The sequence below is a fragment of the Balearica regulorum genome, chromosome 5, assembly GCF_011004875.1.
Source record: "Balearica regulorum gibbericeps isolate bBalReg1 chromosome 5, bBalReg1.pri, whole genome shotgun sequence".
Taxonomy (NCBI): Eukaryota; Metazoa; Chordata; class Aves; order Gruiformes; family Gruidae; genus Balearica; species Balearica regulorum.
Window position 1 is genome coordinate 36,407,584 of NC_046188.1, and position 20,328 is coordinate 36,427,911.

General features: G+C 38.0%; 1 protein-coding gene across 6 annotated transcripts in view; it reads right to left on the bottom strand.

Annotated features, from left to right (window-relative positions):
* The window catches only part of FSIP1 (fibrous sheath interacting protein 1), an 86,045-nt gene extending 67,876 nt beyond the window's left edge, over positions 1-18,169 (bottom strand). For 3 of the 6 annotated variants that reach the window (XR_012835679.1, XM_075754134.1, XM_075754132.1), the window contains exons 1-9: positions 17,048-18,168; positions 15,560-15,691; positions 14,022-14,208; positions 13,023-13,121; positions 11,472-11,644; positions 10,494-10,578; positions 7,000-7,098; positions 3,042-3,142; positions 2,272-2,379 (exon numbers count right to left, since the gene is read on the bottom strand). Coding sequence is in view for 5 of the 6 variants with exons in the window: in XM_075754134.1 (XP_075610249.1) it covers positions 2,272-2,379; positions 3,042-3,142; positions 7,000-7,098; positions 10,494-10,578; positions 11,472-11,644; positions 13,023-13,121; positions 14,022-14,208; positions 15,560-15,685 (978 nt within the window). In the remaining variant the exon portion in view is untranslated. Of the gene's footprint in view, positions 1-2,271; positions 2,380-3,041; positions 3,143-6,999; positions 7,099-10,493; positions 10,579-11,471; positions 11,645-13,022; positions 13,122-14,021; positions 14,209-15,559; positions 15,692-16,808; positions 16,947-17,047 lie in introns of those variants that run through there. The other 3 variants (XM_075754133.1, XM_075754130.1, XM_075754131.1) reach the window with 3 other exon arrangements.
* Between the last annotated feature and the right edge of the window lie 2,159 nt (positions 18,170-20,328).

Sequence of the window (20,328 nt, forward strand, 5' to 3'; positions counted from 1 at the left end):
ACAAAAGATCAATTAAATAATGATCCAGTGAGCTTTAACTTTGCTCTTCTAATATGCAACAAATTAAAAGTACAATAAAAATCAACTCTTCTAACCAGTAGATCAACATTAGACCAAAGAACCTTCCACTGCAATTTTTTAATGCTAAACTATATCAGCTAAGTCAAACATCTCTGTGCAATGTCATTAACTGATGAATATATTACACAGATAGATAAGTCAATCTGCAAGCTCGGTGTTCACATCCAAACAAATTAAATAAGCTTTCTATGTAAAGCAAGGGAACAAATGTCAGGTCAGTAGGAAGACTGGTGCAATTTTACAGAAGTCAAAGTGTTTCATCTCATGAACACAAGCACTGAGTGTGGCTGATAGTTTTAAACCCTTGCATATCAATGATCAACAAAGGTTATGTGTTCTGTGCTTCTACTTCAGCGTACTAACTGTGAAAGGACCGTTACTGTTAAAATACTGCACATTTATATAATTTCAGTCATTTGTCGATCAGGTTTTCCTGACTGATACAGACTCCTTCGCTTATATTTGCCCCACAAAGCTCTGAAAATGCCAAAGCGTAGTACATATTTACTGGTTTCCCTAGAGTAAAGAGGAAAGTTTTGGACCACAGACCAAATGAGTTTCAACCTGGAAATCACACTGAAATTGGGTAAATTACAGATTTGTTTAATGTCACAAACCATGGGTAGGTTAGTTTCTCTCTTTCCATAACCAGCTTGAAAAATTTTCTTTTGAAAAAGAAAATTCTGAGCTCACTTTCTTACCCCATATCCTGAAACAGTAATCTATAAACTTATAAATTTAGACACATTTTAGAAAAGAGTAATAAAGACCATCACCTCTTGGAAGTCTTCACCACCTTAGTAGAAAAATAACTCAAAGTAAAATACAGGAAGAAAGAATAAATAAAATAAAAAAATGGTGGTTTCTTTTGTTTCTTTCTCTCACATCTAAGTTGTTATTTAACCTACTGAAAAATAATTAACTCCAGATTATCTTTAGCTGTATAAATTAAACAGAAATTGGACCTTGCACATATTTTGTTCATTCTACACAAAGTTCACATCATTCTTCTTAGGTACTGTGATTCAGTGTGTACTTACTAATGTTATGAAAAAGTTCATAACGTTACTATAGACAATATAATGTACATTTTAATGTAAAACAAATTAGAAAGTCATGTAATTTCCTCACACAAAGTAAGCATTTTCCCAATATTTCTTATTTATTAAAATGCAGGTTTCTTGAAGCGTTATATCAAGTTAACATAGTTTGAGGATGTTCATTCTATGAAAACATACCTTTAGCATGTTTAATACCTATATAGTTGAAAAGTACTGTAAGTTTCTAGTATGATTCATTTTTCAAACCAAATTTTATCTTCCCATTCTAGCAGCCTTATGATTGCTTCAGTAAAACAACAAAGCCCCCGAGAACTCCTTCACCATGACATTCCCGTCAAAACAGTAGGAAATAAAGGCCATTTCCTAGTAACTGGCAGATCAAAAGACTATTTGATGTCTTCATGTTACTGGGCATCATTTTGTGGCACAGACTCTCCTAGAAGCAGTGACTGGTAGGACAATCACACACTCTTTTTTACTCTCCGTGAGGAAAGGTATTTCTATCTACTTCAGCTCTTGCTATCCACTGCAGTATACAGACTGCACACTCTTTAAAATTATTATTTTATAGCATAAACGTCTAATACTTCAGCAGACTTTGGCTCCTGTGTATACTTTGAAGACAGAGTGAGTTGGAAGCCACACAAAGATGGCATGTTATCTTTCTAAATGGACACATTAGCTTCATCAATGTATATTATCCCAACTGCTGCATTCTGAAGTTCATGTTCTCAAAAAACTCTTGGAGTTTTTTAAAGTAGTTGCTGGCCCTTCTACCAGAGACTACAGCACTAGCCACTCAGATTGATAGGCCGCAACTTCACATTTTATGCAGAGAAAATAACCCATCATCTTCTCTGAGCATACTTCTAAGGCTCCTTCCACCCATGTCTAATTTTTCTTGCAAATTCTGCTGTTTTTCTGAGGTCAGGCATGTCCGAGTGTTGGTAAAACGAACAAAGAAGCCAATGAAAATTCATTCTTGGAGACAAAGCCAATTGGATTTGTCCAGCTTTTCTCTCATATCTCAGTAGGCTACTTCATGGTAGGACTAAAACCAAATCAAATTTAGATTTACCATAAAAATAAGCCAAATACAACAGGACAGTACAAATTAAAGTTGCCATACCTCAAGACCTTGCAATTCAATTCCATCTTCTATATCTTTCAATAGTTCAATTAGCCTTTTCCTTTCTCGCTCAAGCATAACAATCTGGTTTCCTGAATCCTTTGCTAGCTGAAATATTTACAAAAAGAAAAAAAAAAAAAAGCAAACTTTAGAACTCCATTAGCTCAAACAGCACCAAAACAAAGTTTTAAAACTCTGTGAATTTAACATCCAAATCTTGCTTATTGCCATAATATAAATTATCATTCTGACAGAAAAATCTAGCAGCCTACATATAATAAATTGATAATCTTATAACAGTCTTTGACATAGAAGGGGGTGAATATTTTTCATTGGATGAAAAATTATTATAGCTCTAGGTCTTCAAAGGAAAAAAAGCATGAAAATCAAAGCATCTATTTTCTGACAGAAGGAAGACTTCTGTAAATAAGGGTCCCTTGCACCTATACATGAACAACCTGCATACCCATTCCTTATCTATGCATTAAGAACATCTTCCTTTAACTTAACAGTAAACACATTTTAAAAAGTCTGAGGAAATATTTGCCCTCAAAACAAGTCACGTCCAGGCACAAACAGAACAATTCAGTTTCCGGTACTCTTTAGCAAATATATCGAGGCAGTATTATCCCTGCCAGATTTTTTTTATTTATGCCTAATTACCTTTTAATGTTCCTGATAAAATACCCAACTGTCTCCAGAAGTACTTCCATACTATTTTTTAGTTAACATTTAACAAAACGTTAATGATTTTAAGGTTTAATGCTTACCTCAATGTTCTTTTTAATGAAATCCTGTTTGTTTTTACTCTTGCTATGTGTTTTCTCTGCATGATTAAGAAATTCATTTGTTTCTAATTCACTTGGATAATCTGAAGTTTGAGGAAGAAAAGTTGCTAAGTTATGATCATTCCTTTTCTGATTCAATCAGAGCTGTAATAACAGCAATCCCATTTAAATCTTTAACAAACATATAAAGCGGATGATAGACAAACTTTTTATACGCTGTTTTCATTATTTATATAAACTATATTGCTCTATTTAACACATAACTATTGTCAAATTCTATTCTCATTTTTAAGCTTTTATTATATGAGATCATTCAATGTTGCGAAGGCTAAAATATTTTCGGATTTCTGACCTCAAAAATGTTAAACATGGCAGCTTTAAAAGCCACGGCATTCCTTCGAACCCTATCATTGTTTCAGTTTTATCATCAGTACAAAACCAGACAATATTTTTTTTTAAAACCACAGAACTATTTGGAGACATATCAAGTACATTTTTCAAAATAAAACAGCTGAAGAACAGATGATATAGTTGATATTATTATAACACAGCTTATAAAACAAATTTTGTTTAAAAATAAAACTTGTCATAGAGCTGTAAAGCTATTAAACAGCCACATGATATTCTGACAACATCACACATATGTTTTTTCAACAATGGGTTTTAATCAATCATACAAAAATGGTCACATATTCTGTTTTTCAGAGACTTTTACCAATTTTAAAACAGCAATTCCTTTACAAACAGCAAATATTTATCACATTAAATAACAAATCTAAGTAAATACAACCAACTTCTAAGTCTCAAAAACTACTTCAGAAGTAGGCATGGTACTTCTTGCTTCTCTGAAAAGTAGAGATTTGAAAATGGGCGAGCTATTCGCCTACAAAAAAACAATTTAACATGTTAGATATTAGAAGATAGGCTATGAAAGTTTACATGAAAGTAACTCTTTTTCAGAGTGAGTAGATCGAAAGCAAATTCCCAAAGATATGAAATAAATTCCATGCATCCTTTTACACACTATGGACAAAAAACTGTTTAACGTTCTCACCAATCAGACTTACTCTCAAGTTGCAAGTAAATCTTAAAGGACTGAGGTGTTGGATCTGATCAAGAAAACCCTGTCACAGTTCAAATGCACAACTGTTTACTGAAAGCATTTCAAACTATCTTTAACATTACCAGGTAACATCTTGAATCTATCAAGGAACTGGATAATATAAGAATTTACCAATCAATATAAATATGACAAGTTGTATCCTGAAATGAGCAAAACACACCAAACACCGACATAACATGCAACATATGTGGGGTGCAGTTGACATGCTGGAGGGAAGGGATGACATCCAGAGAGACCTTGACAGGCTTGAGTGACAGGCTTGAGAGGTGGGCCCGTGCAAACTGAATGAAGTTCAACAAGGCCAAGTGCAAGGTCCTGCAAGTGGGTCAGCGCAATCCCAAGCACAACTATAGGCTGGGTGGGGAATGGATTGAGAGCAGCCCTGAGGAGAAGGACGCAGGGGTGTTGGTTGATGAAAAGCTCAGCATGAGCTGGTAATGCATATCCTGGGCTGCATCAAAAGAAGCGTGACCAGCAGGTCGAGGGAGGGGATTCTGCCCCTCTACTCCGCGGTCGTGAGACCCCACCTGGAGTACTGCATCCAGCTCTGGGGGCCCCCAACATAAGAAGGACACGGATCTGTCAGAGCAGGTCCAGAGGAGGGCCATGAAGCTGATCAGAGGGCTGGAGCACCTCTCCTATGAAGACAGGCAGAGAGACTTGTACCTGTTCAGCCTGGAGGAGAGAAGGCTCCAGGCAGACCTTCTAGCAGCCTTCCAGTACCTGAAGGGGCCTACAGGAAAGCTGGAGAGGGACTGATTACAAGGGCATGCAGTGACAGGACAAGGGGTAATGGCTTTAAACTGAGAGTAGATTTAGATGAAATATTACGAAGAAATTATTTACTGTGAAGGTGGCAAGACACTGGAACAGGTTGCCCAGACAAGTTGTGGATGCCCCATCCCAGGAAGTGTTTAAGGCCAGGTTGGATGAGGCTTTGGGCAACGTGGTCTAGTGGAGGGTGTCCCTGCCCACGGCAGGGGGGTTGGAACTAGATGATCTTTGAGGTCCCTACCAACCCAAACCATTCTATGATTCTATATATGAAACATTACTTTTAAGCTACATGTTTCTCCAACTGTAAAATAAGCATTTTTAAGAGGGAGCTGTCATACAGAACATCTCAGAACATTCAAGTAAAGAAGGGACAGACATGGATCACTGAGAGAAAGAATACACTGAAGATTGCCATGGGTAAGTAAAAGAGAGACTGCAAATTTTGCATATGAGTTTTGGTAGATTTGGTACAAAAATTTGGTACAAATCTTGATGAAATTGCTAAAGTAATATTATAAAACTAATGCATACATTCTTCACAAGTTAACCTCCTCTTGTTCAGGGTCTGCCTTTATGACAACTGTTACACAGAAATCCAAAAGCAACCAAAACAATAAGTCTTAACTATTCAGAAATCATATCAAAAGCTTCCAGTAGAAATAGTAAAAGTCATTTAAGTAATTTATTGCTCATAAGTTGTAAGTGATCTCTATGTCATGAGTTCTCATACTAGGAGAATGTAGAACATCTCAAAACAGTGCAAGCAACAGCAACTTCCAACCATACCTGTACTGGGAGTCTGAGAAGCCACTGCTGTCCTGAATACCGGTAATGAAACCTGCCATCACTATTCAAGGACACTCCAGCACAACTTGGAAATTGTAAAGGTGGAAGCTGAGGGTCAAGCTTCATTTTAAGGGAGGAATGAAGACTTGTAGTAGGAAGACAGAGAAATCAAAAGCACAGCACTGCTCCAACACAGTGTGAAGAAACGTTTAATAACACAAAGTTAACGTCACATACTGGTGGGCTAAGACAAGTGATCAAATAAGGGAGCTGAAGTCCAGGTTTAAAAATTAAAACATGCAGTCACATTCTAAAAAGGGAAGAGATTCTGCTGCCATCAATGGTTCAACCTTGAGGAACACGCGTTTATTATGTCCTTGTCATCTTAGCCAGTCACCAGAAAGATAGATTCCCTCTGTTTACATAGAATGGTAAATGACAAAGAAATAAACAATTGCAGCTGAATAGCAATGGCAGCTGAAGCTATTCTTCTTATGTCACAACACATGTGAGAAGTTACTCAACCATACAAATTTGAATTGCAAATAGGGAAAGAACAGAGACAGAAAAGCACAATTCCATTTATTCTGAAGTGTTGGACACACTACACTACTACCAGCATTTGAAAGCTCTAGACAGTGCACATAAACAAGTGATGTGGAAAAGAATCAGCACAGATGTTTGATTTTTGCCAGAAAGTACTTAATCCATAAAAGCAATGTAGCCTTTACAATAAACAGCATAACAAAATATGAGTTGTCTCAAAATTTAGCTTTATCACAAGATCCATACAATTTCTCCTGAAAACAAAAAAACTACAGAACAGTTGAAACCGCATACAGCACTACTCATCATTTTAAATGGTTTCTTGAATATAAGCCTATTACGGAAATTTACAGTACTTTAGAATAACAACAAAGACAAGTTTTTAAAGAATTTCCATGAAAAACCAATGATACATTTTACAATGAATCAGTTACACACCTCGTCATTTTGCAATGAAATAAAATGTTTTATAAACCCAAGAGTAAAAGATTTGCTTAGTATGTTGAGTAAAATGTTTTAGATAATTCACAAACAAAATTCTCTTTTATCATTTGTAAAAACATAAGAAGCGTTGCCATGCCACTAGGCAACCTTGCTTTTTCTGATTTCATTGCCCTAGCCACAAAGGCCAAGTCTTCATTACTCACCCATTGTACATGTTGTTTTGCCATATCTAGAAATACAAACTATACAATTAATAAAGCTTACCCTGATTATGTTGGGGTTTATCACAATCATAATCTTCTGGATTAATTTGTGTGTGAAATAATGAAGTACATATTACATCTTCTTTAGCATGGGAGGGATCTGCAAGGAATTTTTTCAGTAAAATTTAATTGAAATGTATTTAAAGAATACCTAGTTTCATGTGTGTCATACCATAAGATCTCACACATGAAAATTAAAGAAATTTACTTGAATAAATTATATAGCCACCATATTTCTCAAGAAATAAAGAAGGAGAGAAAGTGTAATGTGTGTCTTGTGAATAATTATGCTGTTTCATAGGGCTGTGTTTTTAACAACTACTGTCCACACAGGACAAATAATTACACTCTAGAAGATACAGCCCAAGGCCCTGAAGTTCAAAAGCCACTGCGGACACCATGTGGCAAGTCATCTAGAACTTTGAATGAGAATAAAGTGTCCAGGTTTTCACAGCTGGTGTCTCCTGTGCATGAATTAGACTTCCAAGTGGCTTAGGTCAAGGCTATAGTCTAGAAAAAAAGTGTTCAAACATCCTAGCATGCAAGAGTTGTTTCAGTTATTCAAAGAAAAAAATTCAGTCATGGTATTAACATACTGGAAGTATAAGTTAGAGCATTAACTTGCACGTTATACACTTGGCACTTACAGAAAAGGACTCATATTGCAAAAAAACTATATGTATCACATATGAAAAATGTGTTTTCCACAATGAAAAAAACAACCAACATCCCGTAATAATGAAGTTTAATGGACTCAACTGAAATTACGATTTTGTTACACACAGCACAGGGGAATTAATTCAAGCCCATTTAATTAACTCCTGATTTACATTTCTGCCATGTGTGTGTCAGAGGGGTTTTTGTGCATGTGAGGCTGGGACACATAAGTTATTCATGATTCTGCACCCAGAATTTGTGTGTGATTTCACAGCCACATTAAAAACTATAATTAAATAGCTCCCCTATATAATTTATATAACAAAGCTTTTTATCAAATTCAAGCTCTGAAAAGCAAAACATGTGAATTGCATTCTAGTTACAGTATCAACTACAGCAGCTATCAGGGCACTTGTTTAACTAAGACAGACCTGAAAAGTAAGGCACTAGCATGTCACAGAAAATTCAAGATAAAGATCAAGCTGGAGGAAAAATATAAATCTAAACTATGCACAGTTTGGCCAGTACGGTACACCAGAACCCATACGATGGACGTGATCTCTACAACAAGAAGTTACCTTTGAAATAAAAGGGGAATTGAAGCATGCAGCTCATTAACCACCATACAGTCTTGCTTGCCTACTGGTTTTTTACCATATACTGACATCTACTGGACACTTCATAAATATCACCGTATCAAACACTTCTTGCCTTAATAACCCAAATTTTAGCATAGAAATAAAAGCAGGTTACCTTGTAATAATAAGTTTTGTTGAAATGTTTTAACCACACATGCTACCATTATTATGCACATCCTTCCAACATTCAAGCTGAGCTTTTTGCTCAGCAATTACCATTCAGATCTCAAATCCTTGTTCTCTCCCCAACAAGAAAATAGAAAGGATGCACCACAATTCTATTTCCTTTCAACCACGAAACGCTTTCAACCAAAGCATACAGATGAAGGACAGGATGCAAAATGTGCATATGATTGACACATCTCTGAGAACTCCAGCACCAAGACAGACTATTCAAACAGCACATTTTTTTAAAACCACTCTGAAGCAGTTTAGACATGGTATATTCTTCACAAATTCAGTCTGGCTTTGTCCCCCCTGCCAATAAAGACACTGTGAGCAGAACACCCACAGTTTGTTCCAGTGTCTACTCCAGTAAGAGTCTAGCCACAGAAAGAAAAAGGGCATTTTAAAATACCCAATATTTTCTTTTTCCAGGTCCCTGTGAGCATGTACATCTTCTGTGCATTCTTGACCGTACTTCAGCCACTTGCTTTAGGACACCAACAGAATTGTGTCCTTCTGACTCAGTAGAGAAAACATTTCTAAACAGTTTTTTAATGTTTCTTTCCCTATTCTACCTATAGTTTTACATTATTGGCATTCACTGTAATTTGGATCATAATTAGTATTTTTGTTATGTATCACATTCCACATTTCTCTGTATCATTAGCTATTTGTTTACCTTTCCTGCTAAAGAACTCAACCATTCGTTAGTCATTTGTTTACTTTTAATGCAGCTATAGAATATGGTAGTTTAAATGTTACTTAAGATGGAAGTGATTTTTACTAAAAGACTAAAATGCAAACATTTATTCTTATCAGTGCATTCATTTCCACTTTGCATATTTTTGTCTTCATTGTCATATCATGATTAAACTCAGAATTTATCTTTTCAGACTTCCTGGTCTTTTCTTCCTGAGAATAGTCTGCTAGCTTGTCTTTTACATAGTTTCATTTTATAAAATTGCCATCTAGCCTAAATTTTCTTCCCAAGAATTCTCAGGGAAAAAAAACAATTAAAAAAACTAAGTTAATGTTTCACATTCATGCCTTTTCCTTAGAATCACACTCTATATTATTTGATGATCCCTTTCACTCAAATTGTCTCTTACATTCAGAATCTGAAATTCTTTTAGAAGTGACTTAAATGTAACATAATCAGTATCAAATTTAATGTAAATGACCCATACTCCCTTTTGGACCATGATCCAAGACCTGGGCTATGCATCCATCTTCCTGTAATGTTTTCCAACATATAACTCAGTATTTTGTATTATGATTTTGTCCCATTCTTTTGGTTCTTCTGTTAAGAATTCCTAAAAAGTCTCAGGATTTCCCTCCCTCTGGACCATATTATGAAATCCTTACCATGGCATTGCCATTGCTTCCTTCTCACTCTCTCTCGCACTCTCACGTGGAAATTTTCTCCAAGATACATGTGTGGCAGGGCCCACATCACTAGAGCTTCCAAGTAACATTTTTGGGCCTAATATTTTTTAACTGCCTGCCCTCCTGCACAAGTTACCCAGCCTGGCAAACTCTCTTACTAAGACCTCACCATTTTGTTTGTTTACCAAAACAATTTTGAATTCCTTGCTTATTGCCCAGATGTTCCAAAATGGTAAAGACTTCCAAGTTTTTCAGCAGGTTTCCACTCTTTGTTTTCCCTACACCTGTTATCATTAATTTACCAGTGTTATCAGTCATGCATCCTTTGTGAAACCATCTGTGTTTTTGCCATCAAATTAAAAGATGTAAGTTTAACTTATCCTGGATTTCTACCATTCTAGAATAGCCAGTTCTATAAAATAAATGCAGTTTCTATAAACAAAATTAAAGTACAACTTCTACATTTCTGATAATGTAAAAATTGTTTCAGTTAATTTTTCAAATATTCCCTCCATGTACTTTTTCATGCAAATATTATTTTATTGTAAAGGTTTGAAAGCTTTATTTTTCTAGTATCCAACAAAAATATGATTATTAATCAAAATGGAGAAGAATTATATCAGGGTATTTACTTCTCTTTCTTACTTACCAACTGTATCCTGCTGTGATGAGATCAAAGCTAAGAAAAGTTTTGTGTTTTCTGTCTCCTCATGGCTTCCAGTGGTTCTGATAGACTATTGAAAAGAAATAAAGCATATATATACAGATGTATGCATATATTTACTTTAAAGTAAATACTTTAAAGCAAAATAAATTGTCTGCTTATCAGGACTAATGAACTTCAGACCCTATTAAAAATTCCTTGTTCAGTGGCAACATTTACTTACCACTTTACTTCCTTCTTGAGGCTACCTGAACATCTCCTAAAGTTATAGTAAAGGCATGGTAGAACTTTGAAGCCTCTGTTATATATTGTCACTTACACAGAGACACGTTTCACAAGACAAAGAAGTTCTGTAATGTGTATATGTCTCTGAATCCAAATCCACTGAAATTATGAGATGCAGTCAAACAAACTGCAATCGTGTCTTTTTAGCAACTGACATTTGTATTGATGGAAATTATATAATACCTAAACTCAGAGGAAATACCAGCTCTCATGTTTCAAGGCTTAAAGTTTAACTGCTAGAGACCAATGCTGTAGCATTCTTATGCCTTCTTAAGGAGGCATCTCTAATTTCCTCAGCAGACAGTACTGAAATAGATGGGCTTGAAAACAGTCACACTAGAGCAGAATAAACGCTTTTAGGTCTGGATTCACAGATGTTACCTCTTGTCACACCTTATCATACCTGCAAGTAGCGAGCTCAAGCATAAGACTAAGCTAGTCTAGACATCTAGACAGCTGTATATTTGGCTATTGGTGACACAATTTTTAAGGACCACAGCCTTCTTTCAAAGCCTGCCTAGCCAATACATATTAAAACCTATTGAAAGATCCATCTCTTCACTTTAATCAGCCAACTGTGAGTTATTTAATAAAACAATGCATCTGTGAAACATGATAAATTCTGTGAGACAGTATTCTAAGATACACTATTTACAAAATAAGCAGAACACTTCTAACCTGAAGTTCATCCCAGAGCTTTGCCCTCATTTCTTCACCTTGTTTTTTAATTGATCTCTCCTTAAAATGTTTTTTTGCCAGTATTGTGTCAAGTTTATTCATCTTCTTTACAGCTGCTTGAATCTGAGGATCTACATCTGGTCCTTCAGAATATTCCAAGTTGGAAGAGTTTGCTGTAGAATATATTTAACAATGTTAGCTTGCAGCATTTCAACTTATAAAAAACCAAGTAATTTGTTAACAACCATAGACAAGAGTACAATTATTCTCAAGCATATATATCATGTTCATTTCTAAACCTGTTTGTAGCAGGGAAAAATTACAAAGACTTTGTAACAGAATGCTGAATCAAACTCTGAGCTGCAGCAGTTGGGTATGGGGGTGTAGGGAAGGAACAGCCCCCTCCCCCCACCCCGTTTTGGGCAAGTGATTTGATTCAAATTTATAATTGAAGAGAGACAACATCTCCACAGTATCAGCAAAAATCACAGACAAAATAAGCTTAAAAATAAAAAATAATTTCTTCAGCTTGACTAGTAGAATACATGTTGAAATGTCACTCATTAAAAGGAATAATTCTGGGGTTAAGATAGACTATGTAATATCTCTACTTTTAAACATTATAGAAGTTTCAGTCTTGACTTATATCTCAGTCAAACCAGATTCTAATACTGGTTGTAGAAAAATGTTGTTCTGAAAAATAGAAATGGTAAAACACTATGGAAACTATTATTATTTAATTAAAATAGATTTCCCTTTTTTTTTTCCTAAACATGCAGATTACAATTGCTGATCACTTTTCGCTTTTCCCCTTCCTATAGCATCCTCATGCTTTGCCCTCTTTTCTGGTCAAACTTTGCTTCCACAGGAACTGTAAAGGAAACACTTGTAGCACTGTCCCTATCCAATGGACTTCCAAGTTTTGGAGTCCTGCAACACTTTTTCATTTTCTAATCTTTTGAGGTCAAATTCTTTACACACGCATTGATCCCAAACATTTACTGCAATGCATAGTTCTGCTTTATGCCATAAAAAGCGATGAATGATACAACAAGAGGAGAGCTATAAAAATCTAACTGAACTCCAGGGAAGCCCCAAGGACAGAAGATAAAAAAAGAGCACTTATTTCAGCTGGCCTGGATCCAGCAGATGGATTTGAACCTAAAACTACTGAGTAAAGCTTTGAAGTTGAGTTCTGTCCAGTTTCTCTTCTGAAGAAATGAGTATTACGTTAGATGACCAGCACTGCTGCACTAGACAGTATCACCACAGGATTCTGCCTTATTAGATTGACTGAATCTATGTAAAACTCAAATACTGTCATATCATTAAAGAAAGTGAACATTCTTTAATAAAATACTATTTAACTAAAGAATTCAACACCTCTTGAATATCACAATGCATATACAATTTCAATTTGTAATATTTCTTTATAACTATATAATATACACACAGACTATGGTCCCAAACTCTCCTAGAAGCATTAATAAGGGGCAAAAAAAAAAAAAAGTTTTATTGCACTCTTCACTTTATACACCTGAAAAGTCATACCTGCTTTTGCATTACTTAGTTTTTCTTGGGAAGGTTCACAGAATTTCAAAGTCTGTGTTTCAGTGTTATCATCTCCAGAATCTGAATTAGAGATGCATCCTGAAAAACACAGGAAAAAGCCTTTCATAATAAAATAGATGTGAAATAAATTTTAAAGATACTGTTTGAAATGTTAACAATTTAGAGACCAAACTACACTTTTTGTCAGTTAGGGATCACCACAGAGCCTCTGCAGTGGATTACTGTTTAAAAAATGGTACATATTAGTACACCAGGACTCATGTTAAACACAGGAGCAGGAATCCAGGGATTTCTTTCGGCCTCAATTCTGTCATGAAATCTTATCTAAACTTGAAGAAGGTATACAAACTTTCTGCTTCACATACTGGCCTTTGCTTCTCTACTTTTAAATAGTCAGAAGCCCTAGAAAGTTAATTTATTACAATTTATAGAATGCCAAAAGAATGCCTTCTGAAGCACTTCTACAAGTGCTTTCATTAAAATGAGATATTGCATGTTTATATTTAAAGTATGTTATTAGTATTAGCATTATTCAGATGTTAAATACTATAACTTACAATTACAACTTCCAATTTTTGGACTGGAGGACCATTATTAGGATACAAAGTTTCTAACAAATTATCCCAATCTCTGTGAAAACTTTAGTAAAAACACCTTACTGAAAACACTTTCCAATATGGTTCCATGAAACACATGCAGATGGTTTCTCCTGATCTTTTAGGCTATCACCAAGGTGCAGGTCACAGCTTAGATGCCACCAGACATACACAGTAGTGATAATGGCAGTAATAACACATTTCTGTCATAATGGATTCAAAATAGTGAAGAGAAGTGAAGGTATGAATATTGACATCTTCTCTTCTAGAGTTTTGCCTATTTGCATCCTCTTTTCCCTCCACCAATAGAATTTTACCCAAACTAGACAAACATGATATTTGGTCTAGCCACAACACAAGAAAGCGTTAGTCATTCCCACACCTGACAACTCATTGGGATTCAGTATACATTTCTGAAGAAAGGTCATACTCTCCACTGCAGTTTGCTGATAGGTTCTTACTTCCTTGACATCAGACTTCTCTCTGTCATCACCTTTGTTTTCTTCTGGATAGCAGTCTTCTAGACTGCCCCTTTGATAACTACCAGCCAAACTGACAGGTGACTCAACCTATGAAATACAAATTAATTACTACCATAAAAATAGAAATCTTTGGGGGGAAGAAAAAGATAATCGCAATAATCATATACTATCACAAAGGCTAACAACAATTCTATACAAGACTGCAAAGTACTTCTTAAATAAAAGAGCCATTTCCAGATGTGATACAGAGTTCTGTTTCTTGGATATCACATTGATTCTCAAACTCATCATTCCACAGGCTGCCAGATTTGGGATTGCCAGGCTAGGAAATTATTCCAAAGGTTTATGCCATTTCTGCTGCAGTAGAGGTACAGCAAATCAATTAAAAGTCTGTGTGTACAACAGCCTCATCCATTTCCTGACACTGTGGGTGCTCTGCACCAGGTAGTATCCCAATCTCTTGCTCATACTGCAGAGTTTTTTATAGTTTTTGAAGGGCTTGTGCTTAATCCATCAATCTCAAGAAAGTGCATTTTCATGTAGCAGCCTATTATATTTAGGTCAGAACCTGGATTCAGAGTTATATGATGTTAATCTTAATACTCGACTGTGAACCTATAAAAAATATATTTTAATGCTGTGAAGCATCTAGGTATGATCCCATTCTACAAACAGGTGAACAGAGGTACAATACAATTGGACTACTCTAAGTAAATCAATGTAAATCTCTAATTCCCAAGTCCTAATTCCTACATCCCACAATGATATTGCACATCCCATTCCCAAAATTAAGTTAATCCCCGATAGTAATTTTCCTCAGAGGATGGATCAACACCTACTTCCGATGGACTTTTTGCTGAATCCCTGGAGTTGACATATTTATTGGAATACTATGATTTATTTTTTTTAAAACTTGATTCACACATATCCTGAGAAAGCCTTGTAGTCAAAAAATTCAAGTTGCGAGGATTGCTCAAATGCTTTCTTTTAATAAGCAAAATAATTTTTATTCCAACTTAAATTTAAAAGCACAAATGAGATGGAAGTGAAATTATGCACACACTGTCTCATGCATCAAAGCCTATAGCTGTGTATCTACACATTATTTTGAGAATTTCAAATGTTTTTCCTTAAAATATATTTAATAATCTGATTAAATATAAAGAGGAAGACAACCAAGTTCTCCAGGTTGTAGTGCCGAATAGTCCTTTCTGTGGCAAATAAAAGAGTAACACATCTTCAGAAAAATGAAATTAAACATCAATCCATGCGTGCATAAGGAGCAGCCCACATTCATGAACTTTCACATAACCCTTAGCACACCTGCAAAGCCCAGAACTCTATATGAAGCTAAAAAAGTAGAATCTTATCTCTTTGGCACTCTACTACGAAGAATTAGGCATAGAGTTTCTAACGTGCTGAAAGTGAAAAGAATTACCTTTGGCAAACATGGCTCAGGTGTTAATAACTCCATAGATGTATTTAAATACCTACAGTTAGGATAAGATCTTGAGATAGATGTAGACCTTGAAATTTTATCCAAGCTCCTCCTTGTAATATCCATTGTGACCTAAAATTGGGAAAAAAAACCAAAACAACCTTCCAAAATATCAGTTTCATAATAAAATAACACAAGCCCAGTAATATTTCAGATGTAGATTAAACAAGTTTCAAATCCTTTCTAGCAATTCAATGTTGAGAGATCTTTCCAGTATAGACTAGCTTGCCACTCAAGTATACACTTTTTAAGCTGTGTACAAATTTATATGTATACCAACAGGCCAACCAAAGTATTCAAATGCGGTTACTGTTAAAGAAACTTCAAACGGTTTATCTTAAAAGTAATCTCACAACGCAGGAAATGTCATGGCTCTCTTTTAAAACAAAACAAAACATGGGACTGGCAAAGTTAGCATCAACAAAAGAATGAGGGTATTTTATAGACATCTTGAACATATCAAATACAGCAGCCAAAAGTTTTTCATATTCAGTAGTTCTAAATGGGGGGAGTTCCCAAATCCAAATGGTCACATTCCCAGTCCCAATTCCATTTTGAGTTTAGATAACAGAAACGCATGGGTCCCTGCAAAAACTGTGTGAATTCACAGGAATTAGATATGTGACTATGTGACGTGCACTGGTAATTTTCAGAAGGCCCAATGGAATACAACTTTTATTTCAGTACAAGAAACAGGACAAACTGAGTCACGTGTACAGGTCCGTAACATCATGACACAGGACAAAGAAGCGGGCAGGGATGAGAAACAGGCACGTACGCTCATTCATTCACTCACTCCAACTCAGGAATCTCGGGCTCATTCGCTGAAGAGGCCCCCGCACACCGTTTACACTTGCCACCGGGGGCGATGCAGTCACAGCAGCGGGGGAGGATGCTCCGAGACGGGCTCCGAAGCGCCGCCGCCCCGCGCCCGCTCCCAGAACCGCCCGCACCGGCCGGCCTGGAGACCCACCGCCCCCTGGGCCTTCGCTAGGCCTCTGCCAACGGCGGGCGTCCCACAGCACCTGAGGAGCTTTTAAAAGCTGCTTTCATTTTCCCGGGGGCAGGTGGAAAAGCAAGCGCAAAAGACCCAAAATAACTTAAACGAAGTAGCCAAAGATAAGAAACGGCTGAGACCCAAAGGATTCCGGAACAAAACCCCAAACATACAAACAAAAACCAATCTCACGGGAGGTTTCAGCAAACAGCCCTTTCCCGTGCTCGCAAATGGAGCCCCGGTCGCTGCCCTGACGGGACTGCTGCCCAGCAGAGCTGCAGCTCCGACCGCCCCACCTGAGAGAGGGCGGGCGGAGCCCTCCCCGCCCAGGAGCCCTGTGGCCGGCAGAGCCCGGCAGAGCCCGGCAGAGCCCGGCAGAGCCCGGCAGAGCCCGGCAGAGCCCGGCAGAGCCGCGGCCGCCCCGTCCTTACCGCAGGAGGGCGGCAGCACGGGGACGAGCTGAGGCAGTCCAGCTACCGCCGTTCCCATGACGACCAACTCACAGACCTCTCGCGAGAATTGCAGGATTCCGCCCGAAATTGGAGCGGCACCATCGTCGGGAAGGGGGTGACAGTGAAGGAATTGTTCTTAGCTCTTTTTCAGGGATGCAAATATAATCGAGCTCTCACTTGCTTACAAAGTCTGAATCACCACGTAACTCAACTGAAGTCTGTATTCTCCGTCCTGATAGAGAGAAACGCTGTATGAATAGTGTCCTTCCCCACCGTTCCCCCCCGCAGAGAGTTGGACTGTTCCAGGCCCATTCCCGGGGCGGCGGGATCGCGGCGCTGCTGCTGCAGCGTCCGTGTCCGTGTCCGTGTCCGTGTGGCGGGGCCCGGCTGAGTTGAGCTGGGCAGTGTCGGGGAGTGAGAGTTTGGGCCATGGGAAAGGGAGAACCGGTCTCCGAGCCCGGCGGGGACTGCCACGGGGACGCAGGGCGGTGGCGGTAGGCGTCCCCACGGCGGGTGTCCCGGGCAGGCTCGGCCTTCCCTGGCGCCGATGCCCTCAGCTGCCTGGGCCCGGGGGGGCGCGACGCTGAGCACGAATAACGGCAGCGGCGTCTGAAAAAAACGGGTCGCGTTTAGCGTGTGCCGTCCGCGGAGTAAGTGGCGTGCAGGTACAGAGCTTAACGCCTGGGTTTTCCAAATCCTCGGTGGGAAACGGCGGGTGCTCGTGTCCCCGGCGGGTGGTGCAGCCGCCCTCGCCTCGCCCCTTCTGCAGCCCCGAGCCGGGGAGGGTGTGCGGGGCTCAGTGAGGGGGGTTCCTTTGGAGGCAGCGTTACAACCTGTTAGCGAGGGTGCTGCAGGCGTGAATTGCAACCGTTTTCATGGTAGGGTAATTTTCCTAGCCGCTGTCTTTCCCGCTTCTGTAAAAGAACAATTTTTGAAGTGTTTAATCCAACAGGAGGTTACAGTACTGAGCCTTTTCAATGATACGCCTATGCTGTGAATTATCACTGGGGTTCTTGGTTGTCTGTCTAGTCTTCTGCATAAATTGTGTCATGCTTACTTGTACACAAGGATAATTGAATGACTTTTAAATAAAATCATTAAAACTAATACTGTGGTCACCATTTTTTACCTGAATATTCACTGTTAATAAGGAATTTAATAAGGCGAATGTAGTTACCTTCCTAATCCCATCCCTTTTTCTTTTCTACATCTAAATAGGATGTGAGGATTAATTCCTGTGTTCTGATTAACTTGTAAAAACTAGAGACAGTTACTGGCCCCTAAAACTTTGATACCCATATATATTAAAATCAGGCTTTCATTGGCAGCAAAAATTTACAAGAAACAATTTGAAGAAACAAACTGCATCTTGTTCAAAGTAAGGTTTTGACTGACAAATTTTTCTGCCAAAGTAAATGTTACTTTGTTGGGGGCATGTATTTGCTGTCTGCAGTAGTTCTTCTTGATGCTTACAATGTATGGCATTTTACTGTCACATTCCTGGAAATGCCAGTAAAAGAAGAACAATTTTTCCTGGTATTTAGTGTAGTAAGGATGCAATGTGGTTTACAGTTAAGAGCTGAAGACAAATACAGAAAATACACTAGTGAACCACGTGTGTTTTTGCCTCCTTCCTCAGCATGCTGAGCTCCGGGTGTGTTCAAATTCTAACGTAAATCCTGTGATTGCTAATGCACTACCAGAGCAGTGTTTGGTATGTGTGTGGTGCCTCCCAGATGGTGCAGATGATGATTTGAAGCAAAAACAGAGGACTGAATGTTTACATGTTGAGTACATAAGGCCAGCAATGACAATAAGAAAGCAGTAGAATGGACAATGTAGTCCAGAACTAGCTACGCTAAAATCTGGCTTTTGCTGTATTGGGATTATATTAGCTATGAAAAATGAGGTATAGAAAGCAGCTAGGTATAAATACCCCAATATTTATTTAGTTCTACAGTAGAGTGTACATGCTCAACAGCTGACAGAGTTTGACTTGCTATCAGCTTCCCATATTACAGACTGCTATCAGCTTCCCATATTACAGACTGCCCACAGCCTCAGAAGAGCCCACGAAAGGAGTGTCCAGCTCTGCATGTGGTAACAAATGGACATAAAACTCCTTTGAAAGCGGTGCAGAAATAGGCCCCTTACTGCTGCTGCTTGTCCACATAGCATCAGTGAAGGTTTTCAATGAGGCTGTCACACCCGACAGTTAGTAACAATGGCTTAGCAGGGATATTTCAAACCACAGTTGATCTTAGCATCTGTGAGTGTTACATGTCCTAGAAAACTCAGAGAGGAAAAGAAGAGGTTCAGAGTTCATCACAAATCCTGCAGATCGAGCCAGAAGAGTCTTCATCTCCAATAAAAGGAATGAACTTTCTAAACATCATTACATATTACAGAATCTCAAATATTGTTACAGGTGGCAGGTGTATTTACAATGAAGTTTGAACTAGAAAAGCAGAACAAAGGGTGTGATTTCCTTTTTTGCCTTTCTAGGAATAGGTCAGATTTGTTCCGTGATAAACTTGATACTTCTCTGAAGTATGATGATTTAAAAAATAAGGGTTGAGTTGGAGAAAACTCTTGTGTCTAAGAAGGGCACAGCAAGAAAAGCACTCCAAGATGTGCTTTACATCCTAAAAGACAGGTTACGACACGATGAAGACGCATTTAGACAAGCTGTCTTGATACTCAGAACACAGTCACCATAGCACAGAATTAATTTATCCTTTTCTCCCTAATACAATCAAGAAGAAACACAAATGGGGGGCAGGGGGGAATATAGGCAACTTGCTCCGGGTACAGCTTATCTTCATACACCTCTGCAGAACAGCATTTTAATACACAGACAGATAGCGAAAACACTTCCATTCTCATACAGGTTGGAGGGCAAATTATCAGCTTTTGTTTAATGCTTATTAATTATTTGTCTTTGATTTTTTAACATTCTTTTGTGTACTCACCTGAAGTAGCATTACTTTACCACAGGCAATATTTTTAAGGTAGACAGTAACAGTTCAAGTACTCGCATCAGGACAAGCACAGCTAATTTTCATTATATTAATTCCCCTAAATGTTAAGGGAATAAACAGACCCTTTTCGCGCAAAGGACAAATAGACAATGTATCTTTTGACTGGTATGTGCCAAGTCAAGGGCAAAAAGCCAGGAATTTTGGACCACACTCCAACTTTTCCAGAAACCCTGGGTAAGGATGAGTAGAGTTCTGCAGTGTGCTCCATCAGCAATAGTG